The sequence below is a fragment of the Apodemus sylvaticus genome, chromosome X (assembly GCF_947179515.1).
Source record: "Apodemus sylvaticus chromosome X, mApoSyl1.1, whole genome shotgun sequence".
NCBI lineage: Eukaryota > Metazoa > Chordata > Mammalia > Rodentia > Muridae > Apodemus > Apodemus sylvaticus.
The window spans coordinates 42,377,143-42,400,993 of NC_067495.1; the positions used below are offsets into that span (position 1 = coordinate 42,377,143).

A 23,851-nucleotide genomic window follows, 5' to 3' on the forward strand; every position below is an offset into this window, starting at 1 on the left:
TGTTTGAGTTTGATTTTGCTTTGGGTATGATTGTAATTATGCCCTTATTTTTCCTTCTTATAATAAGAAACTATTTAGCTTATTTTAATTTTGTAAGAGCCCATACTTGAGAGACTTTGAACTTTTAAAGAGACTTTGGAGAGCTTATAAAGAAAATGATTTAAAATTAATTAAACTCTTGGGCTGATTCAGAAAGGAAAGGTATGTCTTAAATGTGATAATATTTTTGTGTCAAGTTGACAAAGCATTAAATTTACTGGATAGTTTTGTCTATGTGACATAAGCTAGGGTAATCTGAGAGGTGTAAAATTCTATTGAGAACGTGATTCTATTAAAATGGACTATAGTCAGGTTAGGCTGAATGGTATTTTCTTAATTGGTGATTAATGTGGGTAGGCCAAGCTCACTGAGTTTTGTGAAAGAAAAAAATGACTGTATAAAGAGGGAGCCAGTGAGCAACACTCACCCATGTTCTCTGAATCAGCTCCTGCTTCTGGGTTTCTGTCTTGTTTGACTATAAACCATTTCTCCCCAATGTTGCTTATAGTCATGGGATTTTTCAAACCATTTGAAACCCAAAGTAAGACAATAAATGAAAATCATCCATTTAATATTATAATAATTTATTTATCTGAGTTCCAGGAGTTAAAATAGAAATTCTGTGTCATCAGGATTTATTATATGTTTGCGACAAATAGGACAGGTAGAGTTGTCAGACAGCCACTGATCAATACATTTATCATGATATTCATGAAAGCAAGGTAGTACACGAATCTTACTGTTTTGTATATATGGTGTAAGACAAATACTGCAGTCATTTAATCTATCATTTTCACAAAACATTTTTACTGGTAAAGTATTAATCTGTTCTTTGGTAAGTCCTTTTGGGTGGTTATTATGAATATCATTGAAGTTTGAAAAATCAGGCAAAACTGGCCAAGAATCACTATCATTAGATATTTCTGGGCTTGTAACATGTACTTCATGACTGGCCTCAAAAGGTGGGCAATGAAATAAAATTAATTCATTAATTTCTTGATTAATGAGCGAGGTGTGTGGTGAATTTATACCATTGCCAATAGTATTATCACTAGTACTAGAAACAGGTAAAAACTGTTGACTTAAACTTAACAAAGAAAGCAGTGAGTAATTTGTATTAGATTTACTGGTATAATTTGAATTAGAGCTAGAAACATAACTAGAACTACAACTGGGACCAGAATGAACTGTTCTATTATTTTGACTTGACAATGAATCAAAAGATTCTAAGTCAGTCTCAGTTAAATTATCATTTACCTCACAAACTCTTGTTATGATTGTCCCTGATTCTCCACAAGGACCTATAGGTACTGAAAAATTTGAATTGGTATTTAAAGTTTCATCATCAGAAGTCATTTCAGAATTTGGTATACCTGCCTGGTTAGAATAGGAAGAGATGTCTGTGTGTTCTTTTTGATCATTTCTCACAGTGGTAAAGTTAGTTGGTGTTACAGATGTAGACTGACTTCTATTAGTAGTACTCCCTGTCAATATGTGTTCTTTTGTTGGAAAAGATGCAAAAAAGTATAGATTTTTCAACTCAGATATGGATAAATTATCTCTCAGTGGTAAAAATGTGTGGCTATTAGAAAAAATGTAAGCCTTATCCTTCCTAAGATCTTCAAAATTTTCAGGTGATAAACTATGATGAGGTCCCACTAGTGACACATCCTTGGTATCAGGAAGTAGCCTACTTTCAACTGTTTCTTCAAGTATCAGAACATCTTGACTCTTGCTTCTAGTGCTTATATCTTTACTAAATTTGTCTTCCATTAAAACTTCTTTTATATTTCCTTCTGGTAGAAATGGAATTATACATGTTGACTCAAGTTCTTGATGGTCCATTTGCTTCTGGATTTTCCTATTACTGTCCTGACAGCTAAGCCCTGAAAGGTCATTTTGTGGATTTGTGTTCCCTTTGTTAAAGGTGAATATCATTCCTTCAGTGATATCATTATTGCTTGGGTTACTTTGACTTTTTGCTGTTTCAAACCCACACTCCCTGTTCCCCATTTTTGTTCTCTTTTCAGATTGTTGAAGGGAGTTAAGTTGGTCTCTTTCAGAATTACCACTATGCAGAAAATATGCAGTATTTGCTCCACCTGTAAATATAAAAAGCACATTATTCAGAAAGAAATTGTCAAAGTTAGAATGTATACTTTTTTAGCAGTGCTTCAAAAGAGGGTGACAAGGGACACCTAAAGATTTAGGTATTTTAATCTGAATTTGATTCAGATTTTATATAGAATAAATACAAATACAAAGCATAAAAATCTAAATTTACCAGGAAAGAGAGTTTCAAAACTGCCTTTGAAATAACTTAGCTGATTTTAGATAAGATTATAAAAAAATTAAAGTGAATCAGAGGATATTTCATTTATTTTCAGAATTTTATATATCACCATGCATAGGAATAGAATAAAAATGCTAATATAACCAAACAAAATACCACTTACAATTCTAAAACAAAGAGTTTTTTTTTTTAAATTTTACTTATGTTATATACATGTGTATGCATCTATGTCTGTGTGTGTGTATGTATGTAGTAAATATGTTCAGATTCCTATTAAAACCAGGAGGAATCAGATCTAGGGTCCTAAACATTTGTGAGATACCGAAACTTGGGAAAGAAATTGAACAGAATTCCTCTGGAACAATTAAATGTTATTTTAACTGCTGAGTTATCTTTATAATCTTCTAAAAATTCTGTACTAGATAAAACACTTGCATCAAAGTTCAATTATTTTTTTAAAATATTTATTAGTGAGTACATTTATTTCTAGGCTCATGAATTACATGGTTTTATTGAAAATTTAAGAAGCAAATAAAGCATAATAGCAGGCATTAATTATATAGCAATACTTGCTATTGCTTCCTGAGGGAGAAACACAAATAATTGGTTTCAAGTAGAGTTTTAAGTGAAATGCCAACAATATTGGGAGACACATGATTGAGTTGGATGAGACTGTGTGGTTAGATGACTAGAAGCATTCTTAGCCTTGTCACAATGGATAGAATAAGCATATCCACAGGTACTAGCCATCATCAAAATCAAAATTGTTTTGCTGACATTAGTGGATGGCCCCAAGGAGGAAAATAGAATTATGCAAAATTTCCTTTGTTGTTATAGATGTTCTTTTATGAATTTTCAAAAGAAGTACAAGCAAGCAACAAATACATGGAAAATGATGAATATCATTTGCCATCAGGATGTAATTGAGTATTAAAATTATATTGAGATGCTCTCTTAGTTATTTCCAATAGTTTAGTACTATTAATAATTATAATAATATTTGGTTTCCAATTTACAATCAAGAATAGCTAAAATAATACAGGATTGTCTCTATATATCTTCTATCATTTATAATGTATGAACACAATTCTTGTTGGAAAAGCCAAAAAAAATTAAACCCTACAATTTGCAACTTAAATCTTCCTTTATGCCAAAAAAAGTTTGTCTTGCTATAATTTCACAGCTTCTTTCACTGTCAAAAGAGACAGGTAATATATTATACAGACATTTCCGTAATATTGAATTTGGAAAATTCAAATGTTACTAACATTTATTCTTCTCTGAGATGTATCATACACTGTCAGCATTTCAGGTTCAATTTCCGTTGATAAATATGATTTTATTATTGACTCAGAGTGTGGATGCTCCATTTGCCTTTTTTTATTTTCTATATATTTTCCTGTAAAATCTGTACAAATAAGTGTTTTGTGCAGGCAATATTGTACTCTACTGACATTGGGGATGATTGAATTATTGTAATCTCTTTCTGTCCAAGGTTGTTTTCTCAGTTCACTATCTGTCATCTTTTAATAATATAAAAACCAGATTAGCCAGACTCTTAAAAATATTTGCCAGAAGCTGGAAAGAACCCAGGTATCCCTCAACAGAAGAGTAGATGCAAAAAATGTGGTATATATACACAATGGAGTACTATTCAGGCATTAGAAACAATGAATTCATGAAATTCTTAGGCAAATGGATGGAGCTAGAGAACATCATACTAAGTGAGGTAACCCAGACTCAAAAGATCAGTCATGGTATGCACTCACTAATAAGTGGATATTAACCTAGAAAACAGGAATACTCAAAACATAATCCACACATTAAATGAGGGACAAGAAGAACGGAGGAGTGGCCCCTTGTTCTGGAAAGACTCAGTGTAGCAGTATAGGGCAAAACCAGAACAGGGAAGTGGGAAGGGGTGGATGGGAGAACAGGGGGAGGGAAGGAGGTTGATGGGACTTTTGGGGAGTGGGGGCCTAGAAAAGGGGGAATCATTTGAAATGTAAATAAAAGTATATCAAATAAAAAACATGTGAAAAAATAATATGGAGAACATGCTACAAAGGATTGCCTATACCTGTTACCATCAAATAGCACAAGATTGGAAAGGAGCTCCCAAATGGCGATAAATACTATAACTGTGCTTTGATATTTTGCTACAAAACAGTAATAGCAAGGGGCTAAGTGGATAGCAGATCATACTACATCAAGGCTTGGTATAGTTTCCAGAGTCTAACAGGGATAGTAGGAGAGCAGCTATCTGATAAAGTAAGCCATGGCAGTAAAACAGTTGTCAGCAACAACAACAACAAAAAGTGACATGTTTGTCCTGAAAGACTCATTATCACTAGGGGCTGTGAAGAGATTCAAACTTAAATGTTTGTAGATGAAACTGAAGAAGAACAATACAGTTGAAAAATTTAAACAGTGTACTTGTTACCAGAAATTTTGCAGGGGAGAGGTAGAGAAGAAAAAAATAGTCCCTTGTGGTAGCTACGGGAGCAGACAAAGATACGAAGACCAAAGAAAAAAGTAATAGAATATAAAACATATGTGTAAAAAGAGAACCCTACATGCATTACTGCACAAATTTCAAGTCCAATAAGATATAAATTTTGGAGTCTACATACTGTAAAAGTGTGCAAAGAATCCTTGATTTTTGTATTTTATAGGAATAACTGTAAGATGATATTTTCAATATGGATGCTTAAACAAGACTGCATAATTATCTCACCAGTACATATGTCAATATGAATAGGGTACATCTATTAAGAATCCACTCATACATGAAGAGCAATAGGCAGCCAATGGGTGCTGAGAGTATATGAATAGTGAGTTTCCTCTAGAGATGAGACTCTCACTATAGTTCATCCATTCTATAATTCAAAGTACATATATTTTTTTCATAAGCAACAATAACTTTGCTTAGCAGGTTATTATATCTACACTACAATATTTAAAGGAATAATCTTGAATTTGAGAAGAATTCAGAGATACATGAGAGGAGTTTCAGTAAATAATGATTGGTGGAAATGATTTATGTACAGTATACTAATGTACAAAATTGTAAAACTAAAATAAACCTATTAGAGGTTTATAAAAGAAGAAAAAAAAAAACAGACTCCTGTTGATGAAATAACTAGGTGAATCCAACAAAGGAAAATGCCTTCTTTCTGAACAATCTACCATGAGAACCCAAGGCAAATGACATGGTACTATTGCTTGGATCCTGGTGTTTAGACTAATTATACTTGGAGATATAATTCTGAATGACATTAGTGCAGTTTTCCATTTGGTTGAAATATAGACTGAGCTAGGATACAGTGAAACTAACTTCCCAGCTGAGTGATAAGCAGAAGCATTTGTGCAAAGATTGTAGGGCCTAACTCTTGCCAGAGTTAGCTTGATGATTCCATTTTCCAGTACCTAAAGATGTAAAAACACCTTTAATTATTAAGTCTACTGTGTAACTTACCTCACTGTTTGTGAGATGAGAATATAAGGGTTTTGTGATATTTTATTATGGAAGATACAACCAAGGTCAATTTCTTATGGGTTCAAGAAACTCATATGGTCAAGTAATGTGTATTATAGGTAAGATAGAATATTAGTTTTGTAATTCAACTTATAGAATTATGTAATTTTTATTATCCCATGGAATTATTTATAGGGTGCTGTCTAACATTATTTTCATATTTGTCATCTTCACAAAATATCGCTACTGTAGAGATTGAAAAATGAAGTAATGTTTATAGTCTTAAAATCATTTGACTATGTCATTTTGATAATGTTTTTAACATGAATTTGCTATAGTGAAATAAAAGTTAAAGTTCATATAACTATCTTACATTATGCACTGCAGATTTCAGTATACTTTTCTGGTTTTATTTTAAAGAAGAAAGAGCTGGATAGCTTACAATAATTGGTAAGCATATCAAGATATAAGTGGTAAACAAAGAATTTTGCTGTGGCTTGATTTTCAAAATTCCAAATCAATGTGATTTATGCAATATATGGAATCCTTGAAAAGTCAGTATATTTTAATATCCTGCAAAATAATGTTGCTTAAATTTGACATAAATTTAGGTTATTTTCTCAGTTAATACTTTGGTTAGTGGGATTTGTTGTTGATTTTGGTTTTTTTTTTCTTCTGTCAACTTGTCTGAAGCCAGAGTCATCTGGGATACCAAAAGGAGCAATTTCCTTTACTTCTGGCAAAAGGGGCATATCACTCTCCAATCAATATGTGCTACTGCTGATTTTCATTATATTAAGGTAAATGCTAACCTCTAGGATCCTTCATTGTCTATGGACAAATACGCAATTCTTCCGGTCCTTTTCTCCCCAGGATACTGATCATACTTGTAATCAGTCTATTCTCACTGTGCTGTGCATCTTCTTTAGAAATTCTCACTATGCTTTCTCTATTGTCTATCTGCTGCTATTTTCCCATCTCTCACAGATCTTTCTGGCCACGGCCAGAATGCTGTCCATGTTTCTTCTACTTTGCCTTTATTTCTCAGTTTTGTACTCCTCTAAATGCTTCTGACTCACTCTCTCTCTCTCTCTCTCTCTCTCTCTCTCTCTCTCTCTCTCTCTCTCTCCCATTCTCTCCCTCTCTCTCTCAATGAAATAAAAAAAAACTTTCCATACCATGAAACAATCATGTTATCACTTGATAAAACTTACTTTCAATCTTTGGACTTTGTCTTGAATTTTGTGGGGTTTTTTTACTTGTCTGACTTCTGGCAGTGGGACCTGCCATCAATGTATGAGTTGCAATTCCTTTTGATATATGTGGCTTTTCAAATGTAGAAATGTGCTGTACATTTTCCACTTGCCTCTGGTTGTTCTCCGTATTTTCTCCCCCAAGAAGTCCTACAAAATATAAATGGTCATATTTTAGAACTTAGGTCTCATAATTATCAATCCTGATATTATTACTGCAAATTTCTCAGGATTGTTTCAGTCCAAAATGGGCATTGTTTTTGTTTTTCTTCTCATATAACTTCAAACTGTTCTATAGTAATTGGCTGAAAATTAATAGTATCACTACTAAATATATCTTTATAGGATCTTCTTTACCTGTTATTACAAAAAGGGAAGAAGTATGAAGGAATTCTAAATATCAAACTCATCATAAAATATTTGTCAAAAGCTTTATTTTATAAACTACATGAACCAGGATCTCTGCCTATATTTTATGGCTGTTAGCTTGGCATTTTATGGGACTCTCAAGAGTGGGTGTAGGTGTGTCTCTGACTCTTTTTCCTGTCTGGAGAACATATTCCTCCTATTGGGTTGCCTTGTCTAGTCTGGATATGCGTTCTTTTGCCTTTGGCCTTTTCTTTTCATTTTAAAGGTATATCTACTTTTTGTATGTGAGTACACTGTTGCTCTCTTCAGACATACCAGAATAGGGCCTTTTTTTCTTTTTGTTTAAAGATATATTTAATTTGTGTATGTGAGTACACTGTTCCTGTCTTCAGACACACTAGAAGAGGGTAATAAATTCCATTGCAGATGGTTGTAAGACACCATGTGGTTGCTGGGATTTGAACTTAGGACCTCTGAAAGAGCAGTCAGTGCTATTACCTACTGAATCATCTCTTTGGCCCCTCTTTTGCCTTTTCTTACTATATCTCATTTTATCCTATTTGGCTGTTGTCTTTTGGAGGCTAACTGTTTTTTAAAGAAAAACAGAGGGGAAATAGATCTGGTAGAGAAGGAAAGCATGAGTGGAGCTAGAAGAGTTTAAAGAGGGAAAACTATGGTAGAAGTGTGTTGTATGAAAGAAGAAACTATTTAAAAAAAAACAGTGAAGGAGAACATAAAGAATTAGCTATGTCATGATTATGTAATACTTTCACAATCTAATTTGGCAATATTAACTGTATGTAAGTAAAGAGTAGGATAATACTAATTCATATTGGTAAGCTTAATATTTTCTTGGATAAATTTAGGAATTTCTTCAAAAAAATGAGAAAATATATTTTAAAAATATCCCCTTATGTATACAACTCTATAGGAATTATCAAAATATAATTTCTTTTAGTTAATGGTAAAGATACTAATATGAGCAAACAAATATATTGTAGTTAATATTTAAAACTAATATTTTAGTTCAAATTTTAATTTTATCTGATTTTCACTATTTATACTTTTATATTAGTTACATATATTTTTAATTCTAGTGTACATTTAATAATATATGTAATTTTGCTAATGCAGGAGATTGCTTTAAGTGTCTATTGTAGACACCAGAATTTTTAAAAAAATATCTCACATGTTTACTAGGGATTTGAAATTGTAATTCACATCAAATGAGTATGTAGATCAATTCTGATATATATATATCATCCTATTAGAAAATCAAGCTATTGGAGTAGACTAGTGAAAGCAAGTGTAAAGTTAAGCAACCACTGGAATGACAACTCCATACATGGGGAGAAGATAATTATGAAAAAAAGAATAGTCAGAAGAATCTGGAAGAATCAAATAGAATTCACCAGGGCAATCTCTCCAGAGAAGAGAAAATAACAAAAATAATTTAAGTCCTGATAGTTATAAGAGGTTATGCTGAAGCGGGAAAAGGTTTAGTTATCTGAAATTGCTTGGGAAGTAACATAGTAGTGAAATAGTGTGGGAGTAGAGAAGGACCAGAAGACTACTGTCGGGGCTGTGTTATTCATAATAGCTATAAAGTGCCAGAGAGCAGAGGAAGCCTAGAAGTTAATTTTAGGGTTTGACATGTAACCACATGTATATGCCAAAGGAAGTAGCCCTTTCTGCCTGATGGAAACTGATGCCTAAGGAATGCTAACTGTAGGTTTACATCACTCCTCTAGCAATTCCTTTACACTCTATCTTGAGTTAAGTCAAGACTATCATTTTGGAGTTTTTATAACATTTGAGGAATTTTGGTTCTCCTTGAGCATGAAAACTAGTAGTCTCTTCATTGTATGCATTTAAGAGCCTAGGCAAGGAATGAAAGTATTTTGCTTAACATTTGTTTGATTGTAAGATTTCCTTCTCACTGGAAGCGAAAAAAATCTTGAGGTTAGAACAAGTTTTCTAAACATAATAAATAACGACATTTTGTGTCAGATGACTTTAATTTTAAGAAGCCATTTCCTATGTCAAGTGATATTTGGTAGCACACATAGTCTCCACATTGTAATAAAGTAGTATCTGTACTAGAACCCTCAATTGTGTCAATACAATCATTTATAAAACATTAGGATATACCCAGTAGAGACAAAGATCATTGATCTCAACTGAGATGTACTAGTTAATGATATTTTATTGAATAATACTGTATTTATGACTTCTCAAAAAGTTAAAGGACAAATAGCATATTAAAATAATGAGTAATTTTAAACATTGGTGGGTGCATATTCAAAGTATACTAAAATGCCCTATCAAGCTATTTGTAGTGATTACCACATAAATATGATGTTTCCTTTATTCACATTAGGTAGTTATCTGGAGAATTTTCTACTGAAAAGACATTCTTTATTATAGAAAATTTAAAAATATTCCTGATTAGTAACTTACTGAATTTTAAGCCTCTTATTGTATAATTCTATCTGTAACACAGATAGAATTGTTGTGGTAACACAGAAATCTCATGTCATGAGACACAAAAATTTACAAAATAGTTCTATCAGTGAATTTTGATGTCACTTGTTTTCAGTCCATGTTCTATCAGTCAACAGTTTTGGGCTCTTATTTCTTTCATCTTTCCTTTAGTGGGTGCAACGGAAATCATTGATTTGGTTATATGTCCTTGTGATATGTATGTCTTTGAAAATTTAGATTCAGATTGTAGATTTTCTACTTGCGTTTGATTGGATTTCAAATTATGTCTTGTAAAATTACATATAAATGACAAGTGCTCACTTTGTGGGCATTGATTTTTTTGAGTAGAATTCTCACTATCTATATTCTTGACTTTGGGATCTAAATAACTATATTGGAGAGCATCGTCAATTATCGGGATATATTTCTAATCATTCTTTGATAATTGAGTATAAAATTAACACTCTTATCCATAAGTGACCCAACCTGCCAGTATTTCATAACTAACAAATTTGTCCCACATTTCAGAACCACTTGTTTAGGGTTTTTCAACATGTCAGATTGGTATTGATGATAAAAATGGAATTCTTCTATTTTTAAAATTATAATGCTGACATTGAAAGTCATGAAAATGGCAAAATTATATTATTAAATATAAAACATGTCAATAAATACTAAATGTTCACCTCATCCCATTTATAATAAAAATAAACTCAACTGATTAAATTCACAGAATCATTACATGCCTGGGGAATATTTTACTGAAAATATCCATAAAATATGCATCATAGAAGGAAGCTCTAAAAAGTCGAAATCAGGAGTTATTAGATGTTTTGTTAATAAGGTGGTGGTGCTAACCAGTTTGATACTAAGTTACACCCGTTACATCCCAGTTGAATCTGCCCACCATCCCACTTTGGTCTGATTGGATCACAGGCTGAAGAGTAGGATCCACCCAGGTGAGAACCTACAAAGTGGAATCTTCCTGAGGCACAGCCAGCAGAGGTAGATACCATGACCTTCATTGTCTGGGCCACAGCTCTTCACACTTTCCCAAAAAATCAAGCTGCTATCAGCATCACATAGCAAACACCAGGGAAAATAAGATGCCTAATGGACAGTGGAAGAACACAACGTGGCAGTACCAGAGTCCAAGTATCCTGCTACAATAAATACTGTATATCCTAATGAAGTTGAAAGAGAAGAAGAGGATCTTAAACCTTATAAAGACGATTGAAGCTATTAAAGAGTACATGAAACAGAAAGACATATTCAAGCATTTAGAGGCATTTGAAAGAGGAAGCAATATAAAGAAACTCAGAAAACAAAAACAAAACAGGTAAACGATAAACCTGTCTAAGAACTGAAAAAGGAAATAGAAACGATAAAGAAACCACACACTGAGGTAATCTGGGAGCAGGAAAACCTAGGAAAGAGAACAGGAACTACAGACATAAGCATCAGTAATAAAACACAGGAAACAGAAGATAGAATCTCAGGTGTATAAGATACGATAGAGAAACCAAGATATTCCATGTCAAAACCAAATATAAACAATAACTTTACACTAAACCATGCTTACATAGGATACTAAAATGAAAAATTCCAACAAAAGGAGGCTGACTATACTCAAGAAAACATAAAAAAATATTTCATTCCATTAAAACTAATTGAAGAGAAACATACCCACACACTTAGATACACACACTCAACCACCACTATCATCAAAATAACAAAAGAAGCAATCAGTGGTGATTAATATCTCTTAAAAATCATTGGACTCAATTCCCAAGTAAAAAGTCACAGTGTAACAGAATGGAGGTGTAAACAGTATTCACCATTCTACTGTATAGAAGAAACAGATCTCAGTAACAAAGATAGATCTCATTATAAAGGCCAAGAAAAAGGTTTCCTAAGCAAATAGACCCAAGAAACAAGCTGAAGTAGCCATTTTAATGTCTATTGAAGTAGACTTTCAACATAATGTAACAAAAAGAGAAAAAGGACAATTCACACTCATCAAAGAAAAACATCCATCAAGAAAACATCTCATTTCTCAACATATATACTTCAAACACAATGGTATTTGTAAAAGAAACATTAATAAAGTTTAAATCACAAATCAAACTGCACATATTAATAGGGGGAGACTTCAACAACCCATTTTCACTAATTGACAGGTCATCAAGACAAAAGCCAAACAAAGAAATAATGAATCTTACAGAGGATATGGCTCAAATGGACTTAATCGTTATCTATAGAATATTTTACACATACATAAAAGAATATGCCTACTTCTCAGCACTTCATGGAACCTTCTAAATTGACCATATGATCAGTCACAAAACAAGACTACATAATAAAAGAAAACTGAAATGACCCCTTTGATCTTACCAGATCACCATGGATTAAAGCTGAACTTCAACAACAAAAGAAACAACAAAATCTACTTGTTCATGGAAACTAAATAACTTTTTTTTTCCATTTCAGGGAAGAAATACAGATATCAAAGACTTACTAGAATTCATTGAAAATGAGGTGCAACATACCCATACTAATGGGATACAATTAAAACAGTGCTGAGGGGGAAAATTCATAGCACTAAGTGCCTTCATAAAGAAGTTGAAGAGGTCTCATATTAATGAATTAAAAGTATATCTGAAGGTTCCAGAAAATAAAAGAGTAAAAAGAAACAAATACACAAAGGAGGAATAGACAGCAGGAAATAATGAAACTCAGGGCTGAAGTAGTCAATTAGAAACAAAACTATACAAAAACAAAACAAAACAAATAACTCGTTCTGTTAGTAAACCACCAAGATATAAAAACCCTTAGTCAACCTTATTAGCATTCTGTCGAGGCTCTGTCCCAGTTACCTGGCAACAGTCAGGTATGCCTGACTCACTATAAAAGAGGCCTTTTGCCCCCTCCTTGCTATCTAACCCTCTTAACATTTTATTCTCTTATGCTCTGTTCCTTCTGTTTCCATTCCTCTTCCTCTACCCTCATCTCTCTCCACTTGTTCCTGGCCAGCCCCCCCTTCCACCCTCTCTCTTTCTGTCTTTCTCTACTTCTACTCCTTCCTCAACTCCCATTCTCCATACTATATCTCTTGTATTTCTAGAGCCTCAAGGAGAAGGGATGCATTAGCATGGGCCCACTCAGGCACTCCATTCTACTTCACCATACTATGCCTCTATAAACATATCCTGTTTTTTCTTTCTTTTTTATAAAATACAACAAACACATGAAAATGCAGAGAAATAGTACCAAAATTAACAAAAATCAGAAATGAAATGGAAGATATAACAATGGACAGTGTGGAAATTCTAAGAATCCAAAGCCTATACTCTACAAAACTGGACAGTCACAATTACATTGATGATTTTCTAGACAGATACTAATTACTAAAGCTAAACGAAGATCAAGTAAACTATCTGAATAGTCCTGTAACCCCTAAGAAAATAGAAGCAGTCGTTAAAATCTCCCAAACAATAAATATAGAAACAAATAAATAAAAATATTAACATGCCATAGGCTAGATGATTTCAATGTAGCATTTTACCACCCTTTCAAAGAAGAAACAATATAAGTAGTCCTCAAACTATTCCATAAAATAGAAACAGAAGGAACAATGCCAAACTCATTCTCTGAAGCCACAGTCACCCTGGTACCAAAAGCACTCAAATACTCAAAGAGAATTTCAAGCCAATTTTTCTCATGAACATTGATGCCAAAATACTCAAAAATACTTATGATTTGAGTCTTTATCACAGGGATACAGGGTAAGGCAATTTATGAAAATCTGTAAATGTAATCCATAACATAGACAAACTGAAAAAAAACCTGCACATTATCAACTCACTAGATGCTGAAAAAACATTTGACAAAATGCAACACCTCTTATGATAAAAGTACTTCAGAAATTAGGGAAAAGATGCATACCTAAACATAATAAAGGTAATGTATGGTAAGCAAATAGACAACATCAAATTAAATAGGAGAGAAACTGAAAGCATTTTGACTAATATTGGGAAAGAAAAGGATGTCCACTCTCCCTCTATCTCTCTAATACAGTACGTGAAGTTCTAGCTAGAGCAGTAAGACAACAGAAGGAGATGAAAGGGAAGATGTCAAGTTGTTGATATTCACAGATATGATAGTATAAACAAATTACTCTAAAACATCAAACAGAGAACTCTTGCAGCTGATAAACTCCTTCAACAAATTGTCTGAATACAACATTAACTCAAAGAACCAGAAACCCCATCCATACAAGCAATAAATGGGCTGAGTAAAATGTTAGAGGGACACTACCATTCATTATAACCACAAATTATATAAAATATTTTGTTGTTACTCTAACCAAACAAGAGAAAGACCTGTATGACAACTTCAAGTCTCCTAAGAAATTGAGGAAGTTATCAGAAGATTGAAAGATCTACCATTTTCATGGAATGGTAGAATTAGTGTAATGAAAATAGCCATATTACCACAGGAAAATTATAGAACAGTTTTCCTAATGAACATATACACAAATATTAAAATAATTGCTGATTTAATGAAAATTACTTAAAAACTGTATACTGTGATTGAACCTAATTCATTATAGATATATAAGCATGTTTATATATATATATATATGCAAATAAAGAGCTAAAATGTACCACTTAGACTACTGCGGAAATAATTTGTCATCTCAATACATACAGAAAAGGCCTTTGACAGATTTCAAAATCCCTTCCTGATGACAGTATTTAAAATGCTGTATATAGAAGGAACATATTGCCAAATAAAGAGTGCCACACATGACATAATATATAATAATATATAGTAAGTGCAAATACTATATAATAAGTGTGGGGAAATCAGAAAATATTTTCCTCTAAAATCAGCAATAAGATTTTGATATCAACACCATAATTTCACAAAATCCTAGAATTGCTCTTATAGAATATATGATGCTATATTTTAAACATCCAGAATTTTACCATAAAACTCTGAGGTAAACATTTTCAGAAAAAAGAACCTTTTTATATATTGACAGTGAAGGTGCTGCTAGACAATCAGGGTGAATAATTCCACTTACAATCTCCTCTAAAGCTACCAGAATATCAGAAATAACATTGAGCAAGAAGCTAAAAGGCCATTACTTTGAAAAGTTTATAACACTTGAAAAAAATCAAAGGAGAATCTATACTTTGACCTATGATGCCTCGTGTAGTGCTTTCCCTAATAAACTTGTGATCTTCCTTAAGGTTTTTTAGAAATTGATAGGAAACTTCATCCTGAGCTAATCCATATTTGTTATCTCTGGAGTGCTATACTTTGATGCTCTTCAAATTAACCTTTTGGTCTTGTTGAACAACTGGAGCAATGACTGTTAACCCATTTAAAAAAAATCAAGAGCTGATTTTTAATCTTCTTGACTCTTAAAATAACCATTAGTAGCAGAATTCAACAGTGTTAATTTTGCCTCAGAAGTGGTTCCTCCTCATCCAAGTTTCTTTCACCTCTATGGCTCTCAGACTAAGGCAAAACTTTCCTACCCAACTTGTAGCACAGTGCCAACAAAGAGGAGGTTCTTATTGTCTTTTGTCTTTTTACAAAGTGGGTACCAAATGCTTATTAAGTTTTATTTCTTACTAAATCAGAAAGTATTTCCATGTTACTGTGGTATACCAACCACTGTATATCACTGGTTTTCAACCACCTGTGGTTGTTTCATTAGACCCTTTTAAGTTCTAGTGTGTTCCAGTTATTTTAGGCTAAAATTATAGGGATTAGTGCTAGTTGTACATTAAATAGGCCATATGCTTCAAAATACCCCCCCAAGGTAATAGTAATTATATGAAGCAATATTCATTTTCATATGAATAAGAATTGACTTTTCTCCTTGTGAATGTTTCCAATCATATCTGCATCTGCCATATAGCATAATAATTAACAATTAACTAGGGTTAGAAATAATTCTCTTCAGTTGTGTCCTCTAATCTTTAAAATAAAATAAAATATTAATGTCTATCTTATTCTATCAAATATGCTCAAATTTGATAAAGAATTTAAATTGTTTCAAATTTGCTTTTTGGATATGGGGAAATTGCAGAGCACAATGAAGTGTGTTGTGGGTTCAAGCATGAAATGCAAGAAAAATTTTTATTTCTCAGCACAAAACAGTATATATACATGAATAACAAACAAAAAAGTAAATAAATACATTCTGTGTCAGGTCTCCAAGTCCTTATATTCTTCTTGAAAGCATGATTTTGCTTTTATTTTATTTTCTCATAAATATTGTAAGTACTGAAGCAGAACATTAAAATATTATAGGCACTTTAAATAAAGATGTATAGTCTAGCTATGATTGTTAATTTCTCCCAGGATATACCTAGAGGAGCATGAAAAGTGTCAAAATAAACAAAAAACAAAACCTAAACGGTGATAGCATTAATAGACATGCTGATATAGTAGAGGGAAATCTCAAGGATCCTAACCCCTAGACACAGTACAATAGGCAAGTAATGAATTCAGAAAGATCTATGTTCTCAGGGAAGAGATCAATACCAAATGGTCAATCCTGAAATCATACTCATATAAGCAATACTAAAGAACTCAGTGTGTCACATGAATATACTTATCTCTTTATAAGTAGATGTATTAATAATTGTTAAAGAAAATATGTCATGAATTTGAAAAGTTGTAAGGGTAGGAGAGTATAGGAAAGCCTGGAAGGAGAAAATGGAAGTGGGGAAAGATTGTAATGGTATTTTAATTATGATGTTACTGATCTGGTATTGTGGTTTTAGTGCAGCCAAGTTTTCTTTGGAAAAAATAATCCTTATTTACAATACCATTTTACTTTTAAGATTCATTAGTATTATCAACTCCACTTACATGTTTTTAAAATTTTCTATGGAAGGTTCTTTAATATGAAGACACTTTGGTACTGCATTATTTTATTTATTTAGTAAATCTTGCATAAACCAACTGAAGTACTTTCTTTGATACTAAATGTTTTGTCAAATGCTGAAGTAGTCTGCATTCCCAATGTAGATTCCATATGAGGAAAGTAATGCATACTACCAAAATGTATAGTGTTTTTACTTTTGCATTATGTATAGGCAAATAAGTGATATGGGCTATGTAATAGAAGTTGGAAAATCTTCCATAAAGTTATTACAATCAAATCTCAATCCAGAATTGTAACTGTGAGTTTTTATATAGAGGATTTTGTAATTATGCATTTGCATGTGTTGGGGAAATAACTATGTCTGAGTCAAGCAATGATCTTGAAAGGACTTCACTCATTTTGAAAACTCTTCTAAACTGGAGGCTTAAGATAAGAATGTGAAATTGATTCATTAAGAAATAATTGATTCAGTCCATAATTTGGGTTTTGGTATTATTCGATCAAAATAATAGACATAGGTATATATTTTATTACTATTTGATACAAAATTATTACTATTAACCTGCTTAATATCTACTTAACCTATTTATGTCAGTATTCTTCTTTGCCAAAGAGAATCAATTCACCTACAAAATATTGATTTGTTTGGTTTAGTACAATGGAATCAATTGTCCTAATACAAGAGAGGGATATAGAATAAGCCATATCTAAATAGCCATTTTCATTGCTAGTAATGATCACTGGCTTAAGCATGACATAAGTTAAATTAAACATTAAATCTAAGCTCTCTGTCTCAGAACTCAGAAGCAAGAAGGGTTGGGACAACTAGACTGCCCAGAGCTCCTAGGGAATAAACTACTAACCAAAGAGCACACATGGAAGGACCAATGGCTCCAGCTGCATGTGTAGCAGAGGATTGCCTTGTTGGGCATCAATGGGAGGTGAGGCCCTTGGTTCTGTGAAGGCTCGATGACCTAGTATAGGGGAATATTGGATATGGAAGTGGGAGTGGGTGGGTAGGTAGGGAAACACCATCATATAAGCAGGGGGAGGAGAGATGGGATAGGGAATTTCCAGAGGGGAAATCTGGAAAGAGGATAGCATTTGAAATGTAAATAAAGAAAATATCTAATAATTTTTTTTCAAAAAAAATGTTTTTTTTTCCCTCTCTGTCTGCCTACCATCACAATTCTTTCATCCACATTGCCAGCCCTGTAGTAGAGCTTTTGGGAGGGTCTGCACTCCCACTTTCCTTCTCTGGGCACTCTGCTTACAGTGGTCCCATCATCCCTATATTTGCTGAATCCATTAATCAACCATTCTAGTCTACCTTCTTCCCTTCTGTGAGCACTTATACTGAAAAACACTTTCTACACTACCAGTGAGCATACTTGGCAGGACCTCAGGTCCACAAATGATATTGGTTTTCTTGTTGTTGTTTTGTTTTCATTCTAGATGGTAATATCTGCTTACAGGTGTCCTTTCTCCCACTTCAACTTCAATTACTCTAGAATCCCACTCCTGATTTAGACCCAAGGTTCTCATAGTCCTTTCATTCCTATCTCTCCATATGATTCTTTGCCTTATTGCAACCTTCATATAGGATCTTCTCTTCCTACCATAGCTCTGATTCCATATCGGTACTCACCTTTAAAGTATCAGCAGGATCCCCTTAATTCTCTCCTGAAGCCCCTGTTAGCTTTTTCTCCTAATTCGCATCTATTCATGTTTGCCTCCTACCTACCCATAGAAGAACCCTCAACCAGGCACCCTAATAGATTCTATGAAATTACAATGGGATGAAATAGTGAAAGAAATTCCTGACATGACACTAAAATTGAGAAAGAAATAAAATTACTAAGGAAACACAAACTCAGATAAAACTGGAAATGGAAAGCTTAGAAAATTGAACAAGCCCCTCAGAAATAAGCTGCACCAACAGAGGCTTAAAAGAGAGATTCTAAGTTGTTGATTCCAAGGCAGAAGAAATGTATGTACCCGTTAAAGAAAATGTTAATCTAAAAATATCCAAGCACAAAACATCAGGAAATATGGGAAACCATGAAAATATCAAATCAGTGACAATAGTAATAAATAAAAAGAAATATATCAAAGGCACACAAAATATTCTTACAATCATAGAAGTAAATGTCACTAACTTTCAAAGGAAGTTGTGTATCAAGGGACAAGAAGTATATAGAACATCAAATAGACTAAATCAGAAAATAAAGTTCTTTTGGAACATGATAATTAAAGTAACAACCATAGAAAACAAAGGAAGAATATTAAAAGCTGTAAAGGAAGGTGACTGAACAAGTATTACATGAAGGCAAACCCAGAGTAGCCTGGATCAGTTCTTCAAATGCAAAGAAACAAAAGATACCAGATTTGCCTTCTATATTCAGTAAAACTATCAATCACAATAGACAAAGAAAACAATATCTTGATAAAAACCAAGTTTATACAGTTATATATCTGACAAATTAAGCTCCACAAAAAGCCTTAGAGGGAAAAGTTCAACCCAAACTGGTTGTTTAATTCAATAAAATACAATTAATAAATAATCTCTCGCCAGCAAATAAAAAGATGGGAAGATGTGTGTGTGGGGGGGAACCCAAATAATAGCAATAAAATAGCAGAAGTCAACAAGGACTTGTTATTGATAACTGTAAATATCAATAATTCATCAGTAAAAAGACACTATCTAACATATTGGATTATAAAAACAAGAACCATCCTTCTGTAGTACCCAAAAAAACACCTTAACATCAAAAATAGATATCTTTTCAGGACAGAAGGATGAACAAATATGTTCCAACCAAATGGACCCAAGAAGCAAGCAGGTGGAGTTATTTTAATATCTGATGAAAAAGACTTCAACAAAACCTAATCAGAAGAAGTAGAAGAAACTACATACTCATCAAAGACAAAAAATCTCTACCAAGGGGATATTGCAATTCTAAACATCTATATACCAAAGTCAAGGGTACCCAACTTCATAAAAATATGCTACTTCAGATAAAACTGTATATTGTCATCCTTACAGTGAAAGTGGTTAACTTTAATACCCCACTCTCACCAATAGACAGGTCTTCTAGGCAAAAACTAAACATAGAAATGCTGTAGCTAAATCACATCACAAATCAATTGAACTGAGCACAATTTTATATAGCATTTCAACTGAGTTTGTCAGTAGCTGGTGGAACTTGTTTCAAAGTTAACCAAAACTTAAACCCAAAGGAAGCCTCAATGATTATAAGACAATTTAAATAGCACTTTGTATCCTACATAACCACCAGAGATTAAAGCTGAGTAACTAGAACAGAAACAACAAAATGTTTAACAACTCATTAAAATTGAGCAACTTACTGCTGAATGAAAGTTAGCCAAGATACTATTTAAGAAGAAAATTAACAGCATTTAGAATTGAATGAAACTGAAAACACAATATAGCCAAACATATAGGACACAAGGAAGGGTGATCTAGAGGAAAATGCATATTACCAAATACCTACATAGAAAAATTTGAGAGATCTCATATTAGCAACTTAAGGCCAGACATTAATGCTCTTAATGAAAAATGAGAAATAACATCTCAAAGGAAGAGAGAATAATAAATAATCAAACATAGTTCTGATATTAATCAAACAAACAAAACAATACATTCAATGAAATGAGGAGTTGATTCATTGAGAAAACCAGAAAGAATGATAAACCCTTACCCAACCAACCTAAAAGGTAGAGAGTCAATATCCAAATTAATAGAATTAGAGATACAATGGGGGATATAAAAAACAGCCACCAAGAAAATCCAGAGAATATTAAGGATATATTTTAAAAATCTGTTCTTTATCAAACTGAAAATCTGAAAGAAATGTATAAAATTTCTGACATAGAAAACCTACTAAAGTTAAATCAAAAGTGAATAATCAGTTAAAATAGACACATAGCCCTAGTGAAATAGGAGTAGTGATGAAGCCTCCCGACCAAAATAATAAAAAAGGCTCAGAAGATAGATTTAGCACAGAATTCTACTTGGATTTCAAGGTAGTATTGCCAATACTCATCAAATTATTCTACAAAGTAGAAACAGAAGGAACACTGTCTAATTTTTTTTTACAATTACCCTGATACATATACCATGCAAAGAAACAATAAAGAGAGAAGACTATGGGCCAATTTCTCTTATGAACACAGATGCCAAAAATTCTCAAACCAGATCCTTCCAAATTCCTTTCAACGAAATCTAATGACATATAAAAATATTATTCAAGACAATAAAGTAGGTTTCATACCAGAGTTATGGTGGGAAAAAGTAGCATGAGATGATTAAATAGATGGGAAGAGGAGAGGTTAAGGCAGGACTTAAGTGTAGGAAGAAAAGACTAAAATGAAGGAAAAATTGAGTGGTCATATGGAAACCTTCTATAGTAAAGGCTTCTTAAAAACATACTTATATAAAAGTAGTACAAATGTAATCACCAAATAATGGAATGACAACACCCCACTAGATATCTTTTACTACCAAGTGAAACCTTTAGCTCCAGTAATGTCTATTATCTAACTCAGTTCTTACCAAAGGGGACCCACAGAAACTCCAAAACAAATCAGATTGTTATCCACAAACTGATACTAAAAGCCCTATGGTTGAAGACACAGAACTCATTGAATGTGGAGAAATCAAACTGGTGCCTCTTAGAGATTTTCATCACTACTGATTAATGCTCATTGTACTAGAAGGTACCCAGCATGGTACTAAAGGAAAAACTAACCCAACAAAATTTTTATCTCTGAAAGACAGAAGATGCAACAGTGGCATACAAAGTTTGGGAATAACAAAACACTATTTGATGGGATTTAAGGTCCATTCTGTAAGTGGGAATCCATGCCTGATGCTGTTCAGTTGCCCAAGAACATAAGAGAAAAGAAGGGTAGCAGAGTGTAGATTTGGATGGTTGAAGAGGAACTTGGAGATTTTGATGGAGAAGAAACCAAAATCATAATATATTTTATAATGATTCTCTTTTCAGTTTTGAAGATGTGTGGATCTAAATACATTTCTGATCCAGAAATTTTATAACGGTAACCATGAAATAAAGAATAAGTAAGATGGACACTTGAACTAGTTTTAGCAAATGCAAAGCACAATAAGTAACAGTTCCAATAGCACTTTTAAGCTCTAAATTAAACAATGATCTTTACTGGAAATGGCACCTTATTAGCCAAATATACTTCCTCAGTAGGTATACAGTTGTGTATAATACTTACAAATAGATATCAATATTAGTATGGTGCTTAATATATAATATAAGAAACTAATTCTAATATCTTTGTACAAATGAATGTTTCAGTTATTTAGAGCACAAAATATATAGAAAAAATTTTATGGGATGAAGACTATTAAGGAATTATGCCAAATTACCAAGTTTTAGATAAGAACTACAGACATTGTCATGGGAGGTTTCAAATGATGCTAATACTCTATTAGCCTTTTTAAAAACTGAGCAGCTTATGGGATTTTCAGGGGAGGGGGGACCAGGAAAGGAGACAACATTTGAAATGTAAATAAAGAATATATCTAATAAAAATATTTTACTTCAAATGACTAAATAAGAAAATATTTCAACAATTTATAGGAAATTTTAATATTCAAATAACAGCTATAAAATTAAATAAAAACCATGACAAAGGTTTACAATAAAATCCTGTGCAATATATCATTCTTTTATACTTCTATTGAATTTTACCAAAACCTCTCTCCCTTTACCTTCATGTTTCCTAGTACTCAGAGTACTTGTTGAGGAATTTTTAACTTATTTGTGCTTACCTCCTCCTGCAAGATATTTGGAGGCACTCTTACATGAAGATTTTGATTTGTGTTTCTTCTTTTTTCCTGAAAGACGTCTGGACGTTGTACAGGCCCTGTTTTGCAGCTGTTGAGTAGAAACTGAAGGCTGGGTCTTGGATCTTTTGGTTGATGCCGATCTTCTGGTCAAGATATTACAAGATTGAAATTTGGATTCTGAGTGGTTTGAGGAAGATCTGCTGTGAGATCTGGTGTGGATCCTGGTGCTGGAAACATGCTGCCTTTCACATTGGCTCTGAAATAAATGGTTTTCTTCCTTGTATCGGTGTTGCCTTCCCTGGCCACAATCATGTCGAGCATAATGTGGATCATCACCGTGCACCATCTGTACCCTCAGTTTACAACCATCCAGTAAAGAACCATTCAGAGCATGTACGGCATCCTTGGCATCACATTTGTGGTAGAAATGGATGAAGGCAAAGCCATAGTGCTCTTCAGTTAAGTGATTTCGGGGGATGTATACATCACCAACTGGCCCATAATTCTCGAAGACGTACTTCAGGTTACAAGATGAAGTGTGGTATCCCAGGTTTTCAACTTTGACGGAGGACATTCCATTTACATTAAGAAGATCATGAGAGGACTGCATGGTCCTTGATAGTTTTGGATCTTCTGAATTGAGCAGTTATTAATGGAAAATACATTGAATCTGTAAGCAAAGAAAAACGGCTATGAACATTTTCTCTGGTTCATTTGTTCACGAGGCTTTGACCGTTAGATTTCAGTTATTCCACCTAGACATTCTAGAATGGTTGACATAGCCCCACTGATTCATAGAGCTGAAATGATTTAAGAAATAAGAGTAATTTAAATGAACTCCAGTATTTAAAAAAAAAAAACAGTTATTCTATGTTTATGAGTGTCTTCACACTGGAAGAAGGAATCTGTAGAGATTGCTGTGGCTACCACATGGTTGCTGGAACTGAACTCAGAACTTCTGGAAGAACAACTAGTGCTCTTAACTGTTGAACCATTGCTACACCACACATGCTTTCCAGTTTAAAGACGTCATATAATCACAACACAATTCTTTTTACTTTTCCAGCATCAATGCAGACATGTAGCATCAATAAATTGAATTATAATTGGATTTATTTAAACTTAACATAACTTTTAGCTTCCATTGTTCTCAGTCATAAAGTCAAAAAGTCATAAAGTC

At 33.0% G+C, this 23,851-nt stretch overlaps 1 protein-coding gene across 1 annotated transcript; it reads right to left on the reverse strand.

The window, feature by feature from the left end:
- Positions 1–645: 645 nt before the first annotated feature.
- Positions 646–23,281, reverse strand: LOC127674816 (E3 ubiquitin-protein ligase RLIM-like). The gene is made up of 5 exons (XM_052170557.1): positions 22,654–23,281; positions 7,025–7,213; positions 3,601–3,731; positions 2,642–2,687; positions 646–2,141 (listed from the first exon to the last, which is right to left on the reverse strand). Exons 1-5 carry the CDS (start codon positions 23,279–23,281, stop codon positions 646–648), a joined length of 2,490 nt encoding a protein of 829 aa, XP_052026517.1.
- Between the last annotated feature and the right edge of the window lie 570 nt (positions 23,282–23,851).